Source organism: Stegodyphus dumicola, chromosome 2 (assembly GCF_044657685.1).
Source record: "Stegodyphus dumicola isolate Sdum_Otavi_A_Nest chromosome 2, ASM4465768v1".
Classification (NCBI taxonomy): domain Eukaryota; kingdom Metazoa; phylum Arthropoda; class Arachnida; order Araneae; family Eresidae; genus Stegodyphus; species Stegodyphus dumicola.
The window spans coordinates 71,555,807-71,578,551 of NC_140769.1; the positions used below are offsets into that span (position 1 = coordinate 71,555,807).

The window sequence follows — 22,745 nt, forward strand, 5'->3', positions numbered from 1 at the left end:
TTCCTGATATTTAATAAAATTTGACCTATTCATCTGGATGAAGGCTATAAAGAGCTTCGTTTCTTCAATAAAGGACCAAGAAAAACGTTCTCTAAAAACATTTAAGTCAGCTTCTAGCTAGTGTAAGACAAAGTTACAGCTAACTTCACTTCATTGGAAAAAATATTAATATGTTCGAAAAATGAAAACGATTTCTACAGGATTTGTTGAATAAGAACCTGCTTAGATCTCATAGCCGGTTGTAAAAGAGAAGCCCAGGGGGAGTTGCTTTAAGAGAGAAAATACATCACAGTTAATAACTTGCATGTTTATGTGTAGAGTTCACTTGGCTAATTTCCAAGTGAGAACTGGAAGAGTAGTAACTGCAAAGGAGAAGGGTTAAAAGTACCCTTTATTAACTCTTTAAAATTTACAATGCATCAACTCGACGCAAACACACTAACTCTTCTTGGCCGATAACTAAAACCACAGAACGAAACTAAAAACTTGAAGATATTCACAAGTCGTAGAAATAAGCTACAGGGTTCAGATAATTCCTGTTTCTTAAACCCGCGTCGAAAACTATTGGCAGAAAATAAATGCAGTTATGCCACGTAAAACCAGCAATAACTCCGGGAGCAGAAGCTTACTTAACAGAGGTGACGGTAATAGCCTAACTTGTCTAACTTTTCTACTGAACCTCAGTTTTTAAACTCTTTCTTCACAAGGTAGAATTTGCATTCGCTCAAGCCGCCTACCAAATTTAAATATTCTGGCATTGACAGTTATAAGAATGAAAGCTTATAGGAAAAACAGCAAATTAAATAAAATTGGTTATTTAAAATAAATACAAATCCCTACAGTTGCCCCTGACAGAATTTAGCAGACTTGGATAAAGGTCCTTAAATATCTGTTACAAAGTGTTAAATTCTACATCAAACAGGCCCTGAGTCCCGTTTACATACGAATCTAAAAACGTTTAATTTGATAATATATAGAAATAATATTTCTTCTTTTTTCCTTCTGCTGACTTGCTTCATTTTTCCTTCTGCTGACTTGCTTCCTTTTTCTTGCTGACCAAGGTATTCAGTCTTGTCTTCCCAGGCATCTGGAAGGAATACTTATAAATAAAAGTTCGTATCAAATAATAAATAACATTTTACTTTCACAAACATTGATCCTTATATTGAGTTTTTACTCTCTTACATTTAACATAGTTTTCTTAGGTTTACCAAACATTGCGGTTTTATCAGAGCACATTCAGTCATACACATTCATGCTTTACTTTAACTTAATTCTCCTTTCGGCTCTCCACAATGTGTCGTGTAAAAGCAAGTGCTATATGTCAGAGTGAACAAACGCTCCACCTAAACACACATCGAATTTTTAGCACATAACAACCCAAACAAAACCTGAACTACTAGTTCTTTACATTAACCATTACATTTTTACAGTACACTATAGCTTTGTGCTTTCGTCAGATAAAACTAAAATAGCTTTAGCCCTTAACCGAGGAAATTGACTTTACAATGTACTTTCGTATTTGAAAAGGTTTTTTGGCAATTTTACAAACAGAAAATATTTATTGAAAAAAATCACTTATATTTGTTTTTCGCCGCCTGGTATTCAGCCATCCTTTTATTGCAGAACTTACTCCATGTCAGGTTATTCACGCTGGAGATTCTGACTTATCAAGTGTCTGTTGTTAAATGGGCATAAGGTGAGCTTACGAGACGTTACTTCATTTTCAATAAAGCTACATTTTTCTTTTCTAATTTTTCAGATCCTCATAAAGTTATTGCCATTCAATATTTCAATAGTTCGTAATACTTACTTTTTTCACTCTTACATTGTGAGGTTCCTTTATGCTAATTCATCAGCTATTTTAAATTTTGGATCTGTAATGTCACTTATACCTATCAGTCCTCCCTTCGCCCAGAATGCAAAATTGACTCACATGTGTTTAATGTTAGGGTATTGAGATGGTAAGACAGAATGTGTTCTTGTTACTAGGTTGCTATCTTAGATAAATGTTCTTATCTTCTTCGGCCTTTCATTATAATTAACGATAGATGAATTCTATAAAAGTTAAGTTTTCATCAAACTTCGCTTTAAACTGATTGTGCAACCTTCGGCTACTAGTTTATTTGAATTAAAATTTTACATTTGAACTTACTGTTGCTTTAAATATCTTGCCACAAGTGTTTGGCTGAGTTCTAAGCAAAACGTGTGCGTTCTGTTCATATTTAGTTTTAATAAAGAGTTCTTTAATAAAGAGTTCTCTTTTTTTATTTCCTTCCAAAGTTTCAGTAGTTATTTAGTCATAATTCGCTTAACGGCTACCAAGAGTTTAGAATGAAAACTAAACTCTGCAACATCTTGTTGTCCAATAATTCCTGACAGCAATATGGAAAAATAGGATGAGAGTCGTTTTACGATGCTAAATGTTGCTGCATATCATGCGAGAGAGTAGCACTTAAGAATGTTTCTATCAAAAGATCATTCTGAATAATGCTGCGTCTTAGGATATAACCCTATTTCATATCTATCTAGTATTCTTCCAAGGAGCTTCGCTTCTCTTATTGAGGAAGATTATTAATAAATTACTCATTAACTAAGCTGGTGTCTTGTGAAAACAAGATGAGAAACCCCGTAGCTTCTCACTTTCTCACATGTTATATGCTTAAGCATTATCTTATCTCCGGTTATGTATTCAGTTCGAATGCATCGCATAGCTCTTGAGCTGTTATTAGGGGAGGCAAAAATGATACTTTTAATTAATCAGTCATCCTGATTTGCGATATTTCTAACCTCACACTAACCACACGTTGTTAATATCTACTCTGATCTAACATTGCAGCATCCGATGATAATGCATATCCTCGAAGAAACATCTTCCCGTCACAATACAGTACGTATTGACAACATTCGTAGCGACATGCGGCCTTCATGCGTCGATTCGTATGGATAGAATTTATGTCCTGCTTTGTTAAAAACAGAAAAATTGAGTTCGTAAGCCTAAGAATCTTTAATATAGCTCTGTGAAGACAGATGGTAAATCGTTAGCTTCAAGAATAAGAAGTTATAGTAAAGTACAGCTAGTGATTGGAGCCGCATAACAATGTTTTAGATTATAACATCCACTCCGAAATCAACATATCAAGAGTGTTTTATTGCTTACAAATATTAATCCAACACATTATTTAGAATGTTTTAGATTAATATTTATCATAATAACTGTATTCTACTCCAAGGCATTAGCTTTTTGTATTTTTTCTTCAAACAAAGCAAACTTGTTTCATATCGTGTTACAGTTGCACATACCAATTACAAGAGGAGCAGTTTTTTTTGCTTATGAGTGGTAAGTATTTTCAATTCTACCAGATATACATTCTAAACTGAAAGTTACACTAGAGATAATATGAGACCATTGAAGATGATTTATTCTACACTGAGAAAGACATTATCATTGGAGATAGCATGATAACATCTAAATGTATTACTGTTTCAGCCAAATAATGATGTATGTCAGCGCTAAGTCCTTTTGAGTAGTAGATAGTATAAATGAAGGGTACCAGTTCCACGGATTCTATCGCCTAGGAGCCCTTTGATGGAAACTGCTAAAAGAAGCTATCAAGTATTTTATTTTAATTTTATAACACGATTTAACACAGGTAATCAAAAATAGAAATTACAACTATTAAACAATTAGATGTGAAAAGTCAGAAAGTTCTTGGTTTTACTATCTTGAGTAAATTAAAACGTTGGAATAACTTAAGCTGAAATTGTTGTATATTTGAACTATTGAACAATTAGAACAATATAACATATTACAAATGTATTATTTACTTCTTAACATCATTTCAGTGTAACAGAATAATCATGTTAATACCTATATTGTAGTAGGTAATTCTGTGGATAGGTGCAACAACAGAAAACATCTTTCAAACCAATTCTGTATCAATCACATGAAATAACAATTCGAGTAATGATCAGAGTGAAACATATATAAAACAATTCTAAATTACAGAAAAAGTTGCTTTGTGTGCATTAAAAAACCTCCAGTGTAAAAGGATTAATTAAAATAATTAAAAACAAGGTAAGTAAAACCTAACGTTTATTTAACTCTTTGAAATCCAGACCCTTCGCTAAGCTGTATCCTCAAAATCCCCGAACCGCCCGAAATACTTTTCCAGTTTCACAGCAATTTCCTCCCCTCCCCGTCCATTAACGCAGAAAATAGGTGTGAAGATGTCCAATGACATCCTTTGTACTTTTTAACAAAGATTCCATTAGCCTTTGACCCCTTTCTTTATAAAACTATTCTGAAGGTCAGATCAACAAGCCTTTCCGGCTTTGTTATGATCATGACTGAGATTTTGTTTATTTCCGTTATTTTTTATAGGAAGGAATAAATTGTTTAAAAATAAATATGATCCTTAAATTTTTAAACTGCTCTTTTATTGCTGTTTAAAGCTTAAAAGCACAATGTACCACAAAAGAAGCAACAACGAAATGTCACGATCAACCAAAAGATAAAAAAACTCTTAGAACAAGCTGTCTGCAGTAAACTGATACAATGCATTTGGGGAAAGTGCACCTGCTAATACATACCTTAGGGGGAGGGAAGAAAAGAAGATTACGATCTTGGCCGTTTTCGGGTGGTTCTGGTCGTTTCAATGTACGGCCGTGTCGGGCGGATTGTATGTGAAGGAGTTAAGGTGATAAAGAGATTTGTTTACATTGCTGATAGAGTCATGATAATCACAATTTTCACTACAATTATTAAAAGGTGGCTGGTTAACAACTTTAGCTGAAGAACACAAAGGAATAAAACATACCTTTAAAAACATGGTCAGAGGGGGCGCCATAGCCTTAATGCAAAATGGAACTATTCACACAAAATCTCTAAAATACATATATAGTTAGTTCTTAGACATCTTTACAAGGCTTGCCGCATAACTGTTGAAAAGCAAAGAAAGAAGTAAGCGAAATAAATATAACCAACCAAAGATAACATCAGGAACGATGTCTGGCTCCAATTTTCCGTCCAGTTCAGCCCTTCCGACAGGATGGTTCAGTACGTCTAACACTCCGGAGGCCATCTCCTGCGTGCTACAAGGATCCGGAATTCATTTTTTTCCGACTCCAATTATGTGTCCATCAGTTCACCCTGAAGCTCTCGGAGTTCCGCCATGAAGAAGATAGAAGTCGGTATAATTTTGTCGCTGCAGTTCCGTCCAAAAATAAAAAGGTCTATTTTGAAAATCTTTTCTCCGTCTCTGGCTGTGTCAAAAAAAGTGTAATACAAAATCCTTTCTCCGTCTCTTTCTCTCGGAAAACACTGCGCAGCAACTTTAACAGCTGGCGCGTTTTTGAAAAATTTGGCGAAGAATGTGATCAGCAAGAAGCCAAGCACAGCAACCCAAACAGAGAAATCTTCACAGGAAGGGGTTTCCCGACTACTAGAAAGAGCCCGCATGTGCAGTTCAACCATTCGGACTCCAAGGCCACTCCGCTGGGTCAACATCTCTCTGCAGATGAAAACAAGGGGGGGGGGGCACTAACCTCGCTCGAGGCGCAACTCGACCATGTAGAGCTTCCTATCCAACGACTTTTCCCCCCTCAGAAATAGCTCGCTCTAGTACCTTTCTATGCTAGAGATGTCACCGAAACGGAGGTCCCGTTTAAGTAAAACTGACGAAGCGCTGATAAGACGTGGTGGAATCATTACATGTGTTTTCATGCTTGAGCGAAAGAATTTCTGGGTGCAGTAATCCTTTGATAAAGAATTCTGAGTGAATTCCAAGCCGACGGTTGGGATGAGAAAATTTTCAGAACCAGTGAATAGTTATGAATTTAGGACATTAAAACTTAAACTATTACATATAATTAAATTCATTAAAATGTCAGCACAATGTAAATTGTTTCTTCAGCAGAATTTTGAGTATACACATTCATTATCCAGATTGAGTTAACCCAACCACCACCATTCAGAAAATACAAATATATTAGTCACCACCAGTCAGAAAATATAAATTCGACAACTTTAATAGAAAGAGGGGTAAAAATTAATTTACCATAAGTTAAAAAAATGAACACACTGAAAGTGCAACAAACAAAACTTAAAAATAATTAAAGTTAAAAGTTAAACACCCTTAAGGGTCAAAAACAAAAAGTACAAAAACCGAGTAAACTTAAGTCTCTAAACTCAAATTAAAACTAAACAACTTAAGAAAAATTTTAAAGCAACCAAACCTAAATTTAAAGTTTACAAAAGTCACAGTTTAAACTTACAACCAACTTTCAAGAATTAAAGCGAAAAATTAATGGATTCAATTACTAAGCAAAACAGAATTAAGTAAGCAAAACTTAAGCTAGAAAATGATAACAATCAATTAATACATAACACAATTTTTAAGAAGCCAATGTAGCTAAATGTTTGCAAAGTTCTTTTCATCCTGTTGGAAATATATCCATTCATATTTGAAAAATATTAGTTATTGTAATGCCTAACAGTTCCGTATAGTATAATGCACATTATTACAGCAGTCTAAAAGTTTCCTGGTGCTGTGTTAGTATTTTATGAGAAATATCTGGTATAACATTGTTGAGAGATATTGTAGTATCAGCATAGCATGACACACGTATATTTGATGATATTCCATATCGTTATGCCCTACAAACAGCAACCAGGGTCTTTTTATAATGATCTGAACTAATGTTTCGAACTTACTCGATATTATGCACCTTGGCTCACTCTCTCCTTTTTTTTTTTTTTTTTTACTAACGTTGATTCTTTAACTTTAGCAATGCACCTAATACGATTAACCATGTAATAATTCAAAACTATCTTTACTTTCATATGAGTGTAATAATGATCATATTTCAGAAATAGCTAAGAATCTTATTCTTGTCTTTGAACATAATTAATTCCGCTGGGCTTGCCTTGGCAGTGACGTTCGTTGGTTAGTTTTTTTCTTTTCGCTGTTGTAGGCAGTATCCCACTTGTTTTAACCTTAGGCCGGGAGCCTCCGCAGTATAAAGCATATAAATGAGTTCTGTATGTGCATTTATATACATTATTTTCAATTTAAATGCATTATTTCTCATAGCTTTCGAAATATTTGCGCACTACTTAACTGCTTTAATAATGGAAATTTTTTATTTTTATTAGTACAAAGGGGCTTTGTCCCTGAAGGACTATTGTTTTCGTTTTGCGATTTCGCGTCGATTCACCTACAAACAGCGAATCACTTTTAAAACTGTTGCCACAAAGTATTGTTACGTTTTTCTCTTCTCTGACACCAGTTGCTGCGTTATTTTCTTCCTTCGCGTTCGTACGGGGTTCGTGTGGATTTGGAGTGAAAAACTACGACACTTGATGAAGTATCGAAACACACTTTATTTGTCAGTATTGTCAGGACAGTTCCAAAACGCGTTTTACAGTCGTTGATGAACTACTATAAACACGCTGACACGATCAGCGACACAGCCTTCAGGTTATCAGGCTAGCACGGTGGAGACAGCTTCCTGCAAAGCACCCGACTCTGCTTTCCGAAGTACAGCTCCCGACTCTGCTTGGTCGTTCTCGGAACTCGACGTACTCTCGAGACTGTCCACGCTACAACTCGCGATGCACTCGACGACACACAGAGCACGGCTACCGACTCTTCGGTTCAGTCGTTCCCAGAGCTCAACACGCTCTCTCGGCGATGCACTAACCGCGATACACTAAGAGACTCCTTCGGTACACTCGACGACCCACTCGGCACGCGTTGCCCAGCTGTCAACTCGATCGACTCCGCACGACTCACTAGACGAGGCACACTCTCTGAGACACACTAACTGACTGCGGACCAGCAGGGTTTGTATAGCTTTCGGCTTGTGTTCGAGAATATTCTGGACTAAACCGGTAAGAATTCGTTCCAGAAGGTTCTCCATCCGTCCATGGTATATCGCCAATTTTGTCGCCAAATGGGCGTTTATTGTCAAAGGGGCCAAATATGGCAACCCTGCTTTCCCTTGCCATTTTATGGCAACCCTAAAACTTCTTTGCGGGGAAGCTATCTTACAGCGCCTGTACATTTCGTAACAGTATTATCGCCCTCTGTTATTTTTAAAGAACTTAAATAATGAAAAATCTGCATAAATGTATGTATATTTCTCGCTTTGTGATAAAACAACGGTACATAGAGCCTTCGAAGATTGAGTGACGTAATCCTCCTACGAATATGGACATATGGAAGACCAAATTTGAAGTTTGGAATTGGTTTTATTATCGATTTAATATTTTGTAAAACTTTAACGAATTTTTGAGTAACACACTCAACGATTTAAAAGCGAGCAATGGCAACACTCTACGGCGGGGGACTTTTTATCTCCAGCGCGCGGAACTGTGTATCGGAAATTCTAAAGATATGCTCCTTTTAAAATTATTTGGGACATTGCTATTGATCTGAATTTTACAGTTTAAGTGTAAAGAACGTGATATTTAAGAAATAAAGGTAACACAACGTTAAAAAAACGCCTCTTTGCACGTAATTTAAAATCTGAAACCTTTCAGATTTTTTTTTTTTTTTCTTTTCAGGAAACCTTATCGGCAGGTTCCAGCAGTGACAATGAACGGACTACCGAACATGTGTTACACTGTTGAATCATTGTGGGAAAAGCCAGATGCAAAGCTGGAAACCTTTCCGAACACATTTAGTAAGCTTTATTTTCATAGTTTCAATTAAGTTTACAACTTCATTTGCTTTAATGGGGAGAGCTGTTACAAGCTGCTTTTGAAGAGTGAAAATTTGTGACCGCTTGAGCTGTCGGGACTTCGTAACATATAATGAGGGGTACTGCAACGCATTAGAATGCAATGTACAGATTTTCTTTGATATAAGTCTTAGTAATGCTTCAAAAGAAGCATGGAATATAAAACTAGTTTGTACATGAAATTAAAGTTCTCTGAAATCACTTAAACTAATATTTAAATTAATATTACAATTAAGAGACATTAGAATTTTATAAGTGGTTACAAATCAAATTCAGTACAAACAAAATCAGGTGTGATAGAAATGGAAAAGATTTCAGTGTTAAATAAATATAATTGTATAGAAAATAATTGACTATCAAAAATAAGGACTGAATGAGAGCTAGCTAAATTTATGACATGAATTGTTCATATCAATGTAGATTGGAATAACTTCAACCCCAAACACATTAAATGAATGATACTACCCATTCAAATATTTACACTAAAGTGGTCAAAAACCTAAGTCATGTTCGCTCGCGTGTATTAAATATACCTTTATTAATGGTATGAAATACATTATAACGCCTCGCATGCTTTGGTAGTATAAGCTAACTAGACGTTAGAAGACTGTAGGCAATTATCCCTAAGCACGACAAAATCTAACAAAGGGTGTAAAGAACCGTTTATTAACTCAGATAGAAGATCACAGATGGCACCATTCGTGCTTCCAAAATTCAGCACGTTTAACTCTAAAATATAACAATTAACTTAAATGGAGTTAAGTTTAGTCTCACGGCTTCACAGGTTACTCAAACGCTCTCAAACGTCTCAGAAATCTAATCGCTAGTAAATCCAAGATAACGTTGCCTTCAGGCAAGCAGAACGCACTCTAAATTCACTTTTCAAAATTTTCCATTAAATTCTGACTTAAGGGGAGACTTAAGTCCCTTAAATACTTAAGGGATTTATGTCTTAAGTCCTAATAAGTAAGATTTTCTACCTCATATGAATATACGCGCGTTAGCTAATTTACATTCTGGCAAGAAAGTGTGAGTTAAAAGCAAGAGCAATAGGAAAGGTTGCTTCAAAATAAAATTAACTGTTAAATAAATTAAATAACACATAACCCCACAACATAATAAATAAATTAAATATACAGGGTGTCCATAAAAAATATCTGATTTCAAAATTAAAAGTCTCGAAAATAAAGATTGATAGAGGAATATAACAAGCGGTATATTTATGTGAAAGCAGCAAGATTGTTATATGGAAGTTTCGAAATAATAGTTAGGAAAGTTGCCAACAGATGGCGCTAGCTGTATAGACAAATAGTCAACTTGCATAAATAAACACGTCTTCTGCAAGCAGTCTTTGCAATCATAATCTTTTCGAAATGTCCACCTTTTCCACTACAGAGGTGTCGCAAACGAAAATTGAGACATCCTGCAATGTCTCAACGGAAATGGATTCAGATGCCACACACATGGACGATTCAAGCTCGTCCAGCGTAGTGGGATGGTTTTTGTAAAGAGTGTCTTTCAATGCGTCCCATAAAAAGTAGTCACAAGGAGTCAGATTCGGCGAATACGGAGGACAATCCATGCCTGCGTCAGCAAATTTGCAATAATCCAACGCAACGTTTCTATTCTGGAAATATTCATCAAGAAAACGAAATACCTATTTCGTGCGATCTACTCAAGTTTCATCTTGCATAAATCAGTCACTGCCTGGTCGATCCTCCAATGCTAGATGGGGGGCGATAAGTTATTCCAAAATTGTAATGCAATATTCATTAATGATTGTTTCTCGCATGAAAAAGGAGCCGATAATGCATATGCTCTTTACCGCAGCCCAGACACTCCTTTGTTCCAGAACTCATACGTGTATGGCCTGGTGATTTTGAATTTTAAATATCTAAGCTGCTTCTCAATATTTTCTGCGTGATGGAAAACTTCAAATCAGTTTCTTCTTTAATTTTTCGGACAAATTTTCTTGGATTTTTTCTGAATAATTCCATAAACAATGGCGATATTTTCAAGAGTAACTACAGTTTGCTTGCTAACATTCCCTACCGGATCATCGGCCACTCTGCCTGTCCCTTGAAACTTGAGAAACGCTTATGAATTTTCATATCGAGTCCTCTGTGAACATTAATCGAGTTTGAAAACTACGCTGTGTTGGCACAGGACTGTGTTCCGAATTGTGATATTCCAGTACCAAAAACAGACGTTGTTCTACAGAACACATAAATTTCAAACTTTTCCTTCGGTTCGCTAACTACCTTTTACGTTTCAACGGTGGAACTTGATTGCTTTTACTTTTTAACACTATCAGCCGAGATTATCGTGTATTTTACTCGACGTATTCCGGCTCAGAAAAGAATGCTCCATAGGATCTTCGCTATCTTAATATTATCTTTTATTGAGGAATACTAGGAATAGTTTAAAAAATAGAAAAATAATAGAAGTTAAGAATATAAATTTGGAAATATTCCTAGAAATATTTTACGTTTCTTCGAGAACTTATTTAAAAATGAATGAAATGAATCAATCCAAAATCAATGTTTTCTAATCATAGTTTTAATCTTAATTTACTAGGGGAAAAAATCATCAGCATACAAGAATGGAGTTACGCTATTTCATTCTGTTTTCTGACGATAAGTTTTAAACGTAAAATTATAAAAGAAGTCTAGTTTCCAGATAATTATTTTATTCTTTCTGTCAGATTATGGATGAAAACACAATCTCGCATACATAATTTTATTGAGATTGGCAACAAGAATCTGACGGCACTGTGTGTGACCGGCTTTGAGACTTGAATGACGAGCGGTGCTTTTCTTGAAATTAGAATTTAAGGATTTCATCTAAAGTTAGTTTAATAAGTTCGACAATCTCGCATACATATTTTTATTGAGATTGGCAACAAGAATCTGACGGTACTGTGAGTGACCGGCTTTGAGACTTGAGTGACGAGCGGTGCTTTTCTTGAAATTAGAATTTAAGGATTTCATGTAAAGTTAGTTTAATAAGTTCGACTTTTGTGGATTTTAAGTCTACTTGAGTTTACCATTATATAAAAGTACTTTAAGTAGACTTTGCTTTATTATTTCTCAAGAAAAAATGTTTTAAGTCTAATTCAAATCATGTCGTTCACAAAAGAATCACGCTCAATTATATTTTCACTTCCTATTCTGCTTTTATCGTAGAAGGAAATGTGAATTATCTATTGACAATAATTTTCCATTTAAGGGCATAAAGTAGTTTCCCTTAATACGAGAGAGAAAATTTTTATGGTTCTTACATATTTCTTCACATGAGTATGAAACAAACCTAGAACTATTTGCTTCTTATTTTATCAAATCAACTTTCGTTGCTGCTTCTATCTGCGTTATATTTATATCATTAGGAAATTTCCCTGTAACTAAGGTGTTTTATTAAAACAGTAGCTATGAATTTTGCTTGATGAACAAACCTCTTTATATGAGAAACTATGTCACTGTACCTACCTCAATGCTATCATTAGACTTGTACTTAACAAGGCTTTTTCCTTAACATGATATCGCTACGAATGCTGTATGCTATCTCTATTCTTTTTCACTGACAGGGCAAACAATGGGGAACTTCTTTTAGAGTAGGTTACTATAGTAGATTATATAGTTACATAGTTAACTTTTATTTCAGTCTGTGCCACAAAAGGTTAGTGTACTTACATCATCTGTATTGCAGTGAACAAAAACAGAGGCTGCATTAATACGATCAAATGTCTTCCATTCTATTGCTCTAAGAAAGCTTCTTAAAGAATATTGTGTTCTGTTTTGATACTGTGTCAGTCTGAAGCCGTGATTAAGAAGTCATCTGTATGTACAAGAACCTCGAATAGACGTATTCCGTTAAAAGCTTCAAATATGTAATTTTCAATTAGATTCCAGAAGAAAGGTGCAAGGCGCAAGACTTGGGGGTCAGCCTCTAGAAATATTTCTTACATCTGAGGCAATTTCGAAACGTCGGGACGTAAACTGGCTTTTGACTATGCTAATCAGTTGGCCTGGATAATCCATAGTAGTCAAAATATACAGGATATCGACCACCATAGCATTATAATTGCAAAGCTGTATGTTGTGTGAGGTGACGATGGTGTGCATGTCGTTGCTTCGCTTGGCTGTACTAGGAAGTTTTAATCTTTAAATGCATGCTTTGTTGATTTATTAGCTCTGAGGCCACACTACTATTCATTCATGTACCTCATTTCTGTCAAGAATTTGTTAAGTCATTAGACGACATTGCGCTCCAGCATCTTATTTAGTAATGGAAGGAAGCAGATGGACCTGTAGGGTATCGTGAGTCAAGGGTTTATCTCTAGCTTATGAAAAAGTGCTTCTTCCGATACTTTGGGATCGTATTTGAAGTACCTGATTTTTGAGAAGGCACTGATGAACACCTGGATAAATACAATTTTATTGAACATGATTCATATGATTGATATGATTGTTAAAACGTATTGACTAGGTCATCCAGTGTTTCTGCCTTTTTAAAATTAAGACGGCGTATGACTGCCCCGAGCTCATACACTGTGAGAGGAGGCACGGATTCTTTCGGAATACACGAGACTCTGCTATTGTAGTTCCTCCTGATTTAACGTTGCGGCCAGAGTGATCCACTCCTCAGTCAGTTTTGAAAACAGTGTTCAAAAGAAGATCAATTTGTAGACTGTGAATCGCATTGTTTTCTTAACCAGATCCGTAAATAACTGTACTTAGCATATCAGGGCAAGAAATCTACTTCTTAGTGCCCTCAACGTGGAATTCCCCATGTCACGTAAATCTAAATTTGCAGCTTTTGTGACAGGTCTGTAGTAGATGCGTGATCATGACGGAATGGGCGTGGTCAAGTTAGTCTTTTAAGATCGAATTGTTGAAAACTAGAATCAGTGTTTCTATTATTATGGCCAGATTGTTGATGAATTTCAAATGGCTGCTATATTTTGCTTTAAAGTGTTTCTTTGCCATGCTTCTCAGAGAGGATTTAAAGCTAAAAATAATTATTTTATGATCGCTTTTGATGAGGTATTTCTTCTGCTTCCCAAATCTCTATTGCGGAGACTGCTGCTGTATTAGTAAGGGCGAGGCCTATCCAAACTTCCTCTCTTGGTGTCCAGACCGTTGGCAGAACAGTCCTCAACATATGCTGCGTGATGCGGAGTGCAAATGGAGTCATGAGACTATATGGCTCTTTGTTCCTGTATTAATTCCGTTCTTTACACAGAGTTCCAGAAAAAGGGCAATAGGTTTTGAAATACTATGATGAACATTACTTGGAAGATGGGGCATTTAACTGATGTACACTTGCAGATTACACTAGACTAACTACTTGGAGGAGGACTTGTGACGGCGCTCAGGGAATCTATCTTAATCGTTGGATCCTATAATCAGTACGTTGTCGTAGGGATTTTCTTTATACTGCAAATCTTCTGCGTTTAGGAACAAGGGTGAAGAGAGTTTCGTTTTCTCCTGTTTGCAAATTTAGGAATCATAACTGGTTCAGCTTTGTCTCAATACGCATAAATTCAGTCCGAACAACTTCAAACAACTATGATCTGTACCTCCTAAAACATTTCTTTGAAAATTTCTCCGCCAAGAAACTACTTTGTGTCTATGTATCCAGCAACGCTGCTGAGAGTATCGTATCTGACCTCAGCACCTCTCTGACTACAGCATCATTGCTAATTTAAACTACTCGCTCTGTTGTTTTAAACAAATAACATTTTTCTATCTAAATCCTTTTTTATGCCCTTTGGGATCTACAGTTCGCTTAGCCGACTACGTATTCAGCTGGCGGCAGTTTCTTAGCTCTTTTTTAGCATCTTCCGTCATCTTTTCCGCTAAAGCTTGTACTGTAGCTATCTCCAATCAGGAAATTATTTCCATTTCTTATCGATAGATGGCACCCGTAACTTCTTCATTCCTCTTACTGTTACCGCTAGAACATAGGCTTCGCTTTCGTCATTTGTACTTCTTCAACTGAAGAAGATCGTCCTAGATTTAAACGTAAGAAATTGTAAATTTATGAATATTACTCAGATTCTTGTTGCTTTAACAATTCCAATAATTGTCCCTTGTGTTTCACGAAATTACATAAATTGCATAAATACATTTACTCGATTGAAGAATGTGAACTTGAATTCCCACGACATCTTCTTAAACATATTCATGAAAAGCACTTGTCAAAATAGTCATTTTGTGTTAACTGTTTCTCCGCCATTAAAATGAATAATGTGATATATTTGATGATCTGGGTTCTGTTTCTGTATCTTGTCGTTAAAAATGCATATCTATATATATTAGAATCATACAACAAGCAAACACCAGCTGCTTGTATAGTTCCTTGATAATGTACGCTCACATTAATTACAATAATCGCATTAAAATTTTGCGTGCATACTTATGCCTGTGAAAGGAATGCTGCAATATTTAAATGATATATTAAATTGAAAACATCATCTTATTACTGATTCAGAAGTCAAACAACAAAAATCAGCGTTAATTCACAAAATTTTTGTTGTTTGACTTCTGAATCAGTATTTATTCGGCGTGTTATTGTGTCTTAATCATCTTATTATCTAGTAAATTTATTGAATAAGGAGCGTATCATCGCAAAATGTAATCTAAAAATGGCAGTCTCCCATAAGTTACAAAGTGTGGTCATTTTGATTCAACTTCTGTATTACAGTTTCTATAATTTACGCATTCAGCATAACTAGAATATATCGCAGTCGCGCTTAATTACGACAATTAATTTTTAAGATTGTGTTTGATTTTAGATAAGTAATCCACAGCATGCTACTATGATGTAATTTTTTTCATAGAATGGTAATAATATAATAAGAATATTCTTCTGTATTTATTATTCTTCTATTTTTGATAGTTCATATTGAATATCTTTTACATTTACGAGCTTTAACAATTTTATTTGAAATTTAGTGCAGTGCACTGTGAATTTATTATTGACGATTATGTTAATTGACCCGGTGTTATACCAAGTGCATGAATCTGCACTGAATGTAATTGCATTAATTTTAAGTTATTTTACACCATCGCTGATACGAGTATTTATCTAATAGAACAGATATGGAAACATAACAGACACTGTAATGTAAGAAATATTGGAAAAGTTTACATTTATGTAAGCAATTTATTATAAAGTTTTGGACATGAAGCTCTATTTTAAAACTGAAGATATTTGATAATGAAACATCGCTTTTGTGCTAAAATATTTAGTGAATGAAAGTTAAGCTCTTAAGTATTATTGAGTGATATAAGTACTACTAATTTACAGCTTACGAAATAGATTTGTGGACGATGCCAGAGGAATATATGATGTACACGGCACCTGTTATGGTCCAGACAGCAATTCATGATCGTCGGAGACTGGTCAATCCTTATGCTGAAGGTTATGCATTGAAAGGTGGAATACAATACGATGCATTTGTCTCTATGGTAAATACGACTACTTAGAAGCTTTCAGTAACATGTTTATGTATGCCACTCATTTTATGTGATGTTTGTGCATTTAAACGCACTACTAAAGAGTTAAGCACTGAATTATTTAGCGCAGATAAAGAATATAATAAGTTATAAAACAACATCACTTTATTTTACGAATAAAATATGTTGATTTGAAACTAATTTCAGGATTCAGGAGAAACAAACTAAATAATTATAATAAACGTTTAAAATACTTCTATTAATTTCATGAATCTCCTATGGACAGAATAAAAGAATAAGTTTAATACATCTGAAAGCTATAATAGTCCAGTGAAACTGAAATCTACCATTATTAGTAAAGGTTGAGGTAATGGTAGTGGTGACAGCAAGTTTATTGTTAGATCTAGTTTTATACTGCCGTGTGCAAAAGTTTAAGATCACACATGGAAAATTCCGCAATAAAAACATATGTTATAAATGACAAAAAATAGACTTACAAGAAGTTACTGAAGGAATACTTACAAGTATTTTGGCGGAACTCCTTAATATGTTTTTATCACTGATGCAATCCTTTTAGGCATGCTAGGAGCAAGAGACTGGCAGTAAGGTTGAGAAATCTCTTTACACCACACATGCTTTATTGCTTCAACAAGTTCTGTAGCACTGAATGGTAGTTTCTCGGTGACTTTATTATTTTTCACAATATACTGCAGATTCTCTATGGGATTCAAATCTGGGCTGCTACCTGGCCAATGAGGCACTTGGATTTGAGTAGCCCTCAGATAGTCCTTAACATTCCTTGCCCTGTGACATGGAGCCTCATCATGCATGAAAATTGAACTTCTGTGAACATCCAAATGAAGCTTCAACTTGTAACATACAAATTAAGGTACTGATTGTCGTTCATCGTGGTTTTAGGTGGCAGGAAATATACAGCATCAGTACCAGACGCAGACATTGCACCCTAAATTATCTGGCTTGGAGGGTGTTTCACTGTCGGAATTGTATATCTGTCATCATATCTTTTTCCAAATGGGGCGGCGAAGACATTTAGCACTTGCAAAAAATTTCTGCACACGCGACTCATCGGAAAACTCCACTAACACTGTACTACCACTATTAGTACTACCACTGTTTTTCGGTACAATTCTGATACTGTTTGGCTAAAGTCAGTCGTTCCTTTTTCATACTTTGAGTAAGTCGAGGTTTCCTTGCAGGTTTATTCCAAAATAAACCAACGTTTTAGTCAAACGTCTTGAAATAGTACTTGAACTGACGCTGGTACCCTTTACAGCCAGAGCAGCTCTAATATAATGTCAGGAGGTTGTTGGACATTAAGTGATCATCCTTCTTGTCACACGATCATCACGTACACAAGTTTTCTTGGGCGACCGCTTCTCTTAAGATCCGTATAATTTCTCGAAATTTTGAACATACTGATTAACTGATGCACGCCTGTCTTGCTGACATTTACCTTCAAACTTATTTCAAGTTCAGAACCATGCATGCCAGATGCAGGACCACTATTGTTGTCCATTTTTCAACAGCAAGTGAAAGCTTTTTACCCATTACAAGAATTATATAGCAGCACTGTGTATGCAAAATCTAGTAACGAACTACTGATAAATGAGACCACGTTATATTTATAGCAGTAGAAAGCTTTTAATACAATCAACCCATGAGATAAGGCATTGCGAGCGAAAATGGTGCAATCTGTTAAAATACAGGAAAACGGCTACCGGTCTTAAACTTTTGCACGTGACTGCATATCTTCAAAGGGTGGAGGTAATAGTAGTGGTGTCAGCAAGTTCATTGTTAGATCTAGTTTTATATATCTGTTGTGTAGCAAATTTAATGTAATTAAATTAATCACAGAAATCAAAATTTTTAATGTGTCAATATTCAAAATTTTAGCTACACAACAGGTTTGGATTTATTAATTTATTTGGTTAATATTAGTTTATTGTAATCAATTTGGGATTATTTGATTTTACGCGAAATGCGTCGTTGGTGTCCACTTAGTTTTCAAACTTGTACCCTCAGACAATGGATATAGGTGAATTTTCACGTAATAAACTCAGTTTTTCATGTCAAGAATTAAATTAAACTCTTAGAATTTAGTATCAATAGTTGCAGAAAAATTAGCTCTTAAATTTGAGATAACTTTTATTTTCCTAACTTCAATTACAATTAAGTTATGAGCTTTTAATTAATGAATTTTTGCAGTTGTCATTGTGATTTTTATTCTGGGGGAGGAAGTCTCCCTTTTCCGGTATAAAATTCTCATTTTTAGGGTTCTTCAGTGCACTTTCACTGGAGTTTGGTCCAGGGTTGTTGAGATTCCCACGTTCTCCCCTCTTCTAGGTGTGGCTGGTTGGCGAGTTGGAAAATCCATTGTAGTTTCAAACCGGTTGGTTTTGGCGAGGCTGGCGGTTGGTTTGGTGATGCCAAGTTGGTGTTCCCTCGCGTTACTTTTTAACGAGGGAGAAGGCACGTTAAGCTTATCTTACTAGATTAGAGTCGCGTGCTCTGCGCGCCGACTTAGCAAAAGAAATGGCGGAGTTTTCTCTCGTCCGATCCCGAGCCTTCGTTGTTGAAAGAAAATGAAAGTGAGACTTCAACTTTCCTTCTGTTGTCTGCAAAATCGAGAAAAATTCCAGAAAATGTTCACGCTGCTGTTAAAAATTTCTTCTGCCTTATAATATCAAAGGAACTTATTCACAGTAATCTCCTATAGCATTTAAATCTACAAGTTGTTGTCATCTGTCTGAGGTATTTGCAAAAATCGAGAAATTCCTGAAAGTAATCTGCTTATTTCCTGTTTCAAGTTATTATTGTGTTAGGCCGAACCTTTAAACTAGTTTTGTCATGTTTAATCGGGAACGTGGGAATATCTAAATCCTGGCAGAGCTCCAGGATTAGGCAGCTAAATCTATTTAATTATTTTATTTTTTTTCCAATAGTTAATGGTTTTGATGATAAACTAATTTCGTTTTTGTACTTAAGAAAATTTTTCTTGTTATGCTGTTCCTAAAATTCTGATAGCTGAGATAAACCTTTAAGTTGATAAAGTAACTTATTCAGAATGGTTAGGGCAATATATATTTAGTTTTAAATAATTAATTAAAGCAGCAATTTTTTTTATTGTTAACCCTAATTCCCGGTGCAGGACTGGTGTGACGCTCGGCGAAATGGGTTGTTTCGTAGCGTTCTCCGGATCGCCGCCATATCCGTCGACGGCCGTCATTCCTCCGCAGACAGAAAAGAGATTCATCCGTGAACAAAACCCGATGCCATTCGATGGTTCACGCACTATGACGCTGGCATCACACCAGGCGTCTACTCTTGTGTTTAGCAGTCAATGGTACCCCTGTGGCTGGTGGCTGGTACCCGTGAACGTAAGTGTACTTCATGCAATCTGTTGCGTATAGTTTGTGAGGGCATAGATCCGCCTGCCCCTGGACGCAACTGGCTTCGGATGTTACGGGACGTGAAGAAAGGGTCTCCAATAGTTGACTGCCGAATACGCTGATCTGTGCGCCTTGACGTTCACCTGTGCGCACCACTTCCACTCCGACATGCAAGTTCCTGAATCCATCGTATCACACAACGTTAGATGGTACTCACGTTGTGCCCAACACGAGTGACTACTGTGCGTAGTGACAAACAAAGTTCATGGAGTTCGATAATACGGTCACGCTTCCCGGTCGTTAACTGATGGTATTGAGTTCGCGAACGTCTCAGAGGCATTTTTAATGCTTAAACCATCAGATGCTGTTTATGAGAAGGGAAAGTGGCTGAAATTTATATCCCGCGTATGCGTATCACCTGATCCAATGCATGCCAACTTTTATCATTTGCATATCCAGCTAACGACTCTCGCTTCTGCAATTTGCATGACGCTATGCGCATTCTTTCTTGGTGTTGAAATTTCACTTTTGAGGAGTGTATTAAGAAAGCTGAAAGTAATAATAGGAATGGCATCAAGTTCACTGACAGATAATTTTTATACTCCTTTTGCTGACTGCTGTATCCAGTTACATAATGAAAGAAACGAATTCCATAAATATTATTGTTTTAAAAAAATATTTTCAGTGTGTGTGTATATATATATATGTACATTGTTGAATATTAGCAATTCCGCACAGTTATCCTGCATAAGAAGCAAAGCTTCAATATACGTTCTCAGAACTAAATCTCATTGTATTCGGTGTGAACTAGCTCTCTTAACTACTTCCGGGACAGACACTCAAAGGCTCGATTGCGAATCGCTGTCTTTTTTTAATCTTGATCGCCTCACTAATTATCATAAGAGGTTTGTGAATCAGCATTCACATGCCTGTGTTACTAGTATTTAGCTTCGGAACTTAAATCTCTCGCTTGCTAATTACAAAGCGTTTCCTGTTCGCACTAGTATAGCACTCAGTATTCTCAATGCATTGAGTTCAAAGAAGAAACTCAGCAACGCATACTCAGACAGACGAAGGTTCACATTATTGTTTGCATTTGCGTGTACATATAGTTCTGAAATCACTTAAAGTTACTGAAATCTGATGTCACTAGATTAACATTGCTGCCACCAGATTGCTTCTTGAAGTCCATCGATAATTCTATCGCCATTTCTTTATTGGCACCGTCTGATTGCTTCTATTTGAACAATCGACCCAAAGCTTCTGCATACCAATACCTAATTGATATATAAGCTTCTTACCTATGGAGATGGGCGAAAGGATGGAAGTCGAACATGCCTTAACTCCATGCATTTCATCTTCGTCACCGCATGTCAGTCAAAATCGCTGCGTGATTAGAGGAATGTATGTGAACCTCGTTCATACCACACTAGCGCTTTAGTTGATCACAAGGTGGATCTCCTGATTAAATTATCAACGAGTTAAGAAGACAACTAAACCTTTCAACACCTAAGAATAATAACTATTGCAAATATGTAACACAATTAACGATTTCCCAGCAAGAATAAAATCTAACTCTTCTTATCACAGGAATGAAATCCGTAGTCTCTGTCCTAAAAGTGCTGTTGCAAGTACATAAAAAGTAACTAATTTTTCAGCTTTGTTATTTAACTATTTTACTGTGCTTTTATGTCTTTCAGACTGAAAAAAAACTTCTACCGTATCCGTACGATACAAACTGCACGGACTATCTGAAGCTGTGGAAAAGGAATGGCGGAACAGGACCCCTTAATGAAATGGTATTTTCTTTTGCTTACATGGTGGTTTTTCATAAAACATGTGCATAGATTTCTATTTTTAATGTCACAAAGAGAAAGTTAGTCGTCACAGAGTAATAACTGAAAAGATACAGTAACAAATTTTTAGCCTTGAAATTACATTTGTACGATGAAGACTGGGTTGAGTGAAACGCTTGAAGACTGCCTTCAATTCCCTCTCCTAAAACTTTGTAATTCTGTTCTGGGTTTCTTAAAGGTTACATATCAACGAGCTAAGATTTGAAGTTGGACTTGAATATTATTCATTGTTTAATCACAGCGAGAGGGAGCATCTAGCACGTTTTGTCGCGAAATTCAAAGAAAACATTTCTATTACTATAAATAAAAAATGGGATTTTGTGCTACATCTCTAACATACGCATAAGTCCAGTTATCAGGACTACTGTTCCTTTTAATTGCCTTAAGAAACATCTAATATCCTGAATGAGAACATGGAGCTTATTCAAGCTATGTTCGTGTATGTGGGGAATAGACAACGACAAAGAAGAAAAGTTAAATTTACAGTTTATTTTCCACACTTTACAGGTGTTCCCGCACTTCGGGATACAAAGACCATTCATTTTTGGTCTGAACGTAAGAAAATAACTACTAACTAAATTAATTTAAATAAGAGCTAACCTAGAATAATTTGCATAGATGAATGGCCTTTCAGAATATTACGTACGTAAAACGCAAACTGTGGAAAACTACAATACGTTTTAGATATCAAGAGGCCTAAACCTCTGACCTTAAAGGTGGACAGCAAGAGACTGATAGTACGCGTGAAATAAAGTGGCAAGAAGGCTCACTCTCTCTTCATCTATCTATGCTCTTGGCGAAAAGCCACAACTTAAATACTTAAGCGTTAGCAAGCAAAATTTACATAAACAGAATGAGGCGTTTATTCTGGCCGGAAGTGGAAAATAAGAGAGGACAGTAAAGTTTTAAAATGAAATAAACGTTAGTAAAACTTAAGATCCTTATACAATGACGTTTGGTGGAAGGAGTTCGGTAATAACGTTTTATGAACATTTAAATTCGAATTTTTACTGTATCCGATATTAAAAGTTCAAAAGTTCACGATAGCAATTTCTGCATCAAGAGGACAAGTGCTGAATTGGTATAAACGCATCAGCAAACTCTTGTTGGGTGAATGAGAGAATGAGACCCAGATATTTGAAATATTTAAAATTGCCCTTGTAAAAGTATTCTCTTTAGTAACAGATAGGCTAAATTAGAAGCAGATCATTCAGGAAATATCACTTGAAGAACTTGCTGAACGTAAACTGCTGAAAATTCAAGTATTTAAATTG

The 22,745-nt window shown here is 35.7% G+C and overlaps 1 protein-coding gene across 1 annotated transcript in view; it reads left to right on the forward strand.

The window, feature by feature from the left end:
- The window catches only part of LOC118185919 (uncharacterized), a 68,014-nt gene that overhangs the window by 24,502 nt on the left and 20,767 nt on the right, over positions 1-22,745 (forward strand). The window contains exons 3-5 of the mRNA XM_085810038.1: positions 8,570-8,688; positions 16,057-16,217; positions 21,316-21,414. Coding sequence (XP_085666164.1) covers positions 8,570-8,688; positions 16,057-16,217; positions 21,316-21,414 — 379 coding nt within the window. The remainder of the gene's footprint in view (positions 1-8,569; positions 8,689-16,056; positions 16,218-21,315; positions 21,415-22,745) is intronic.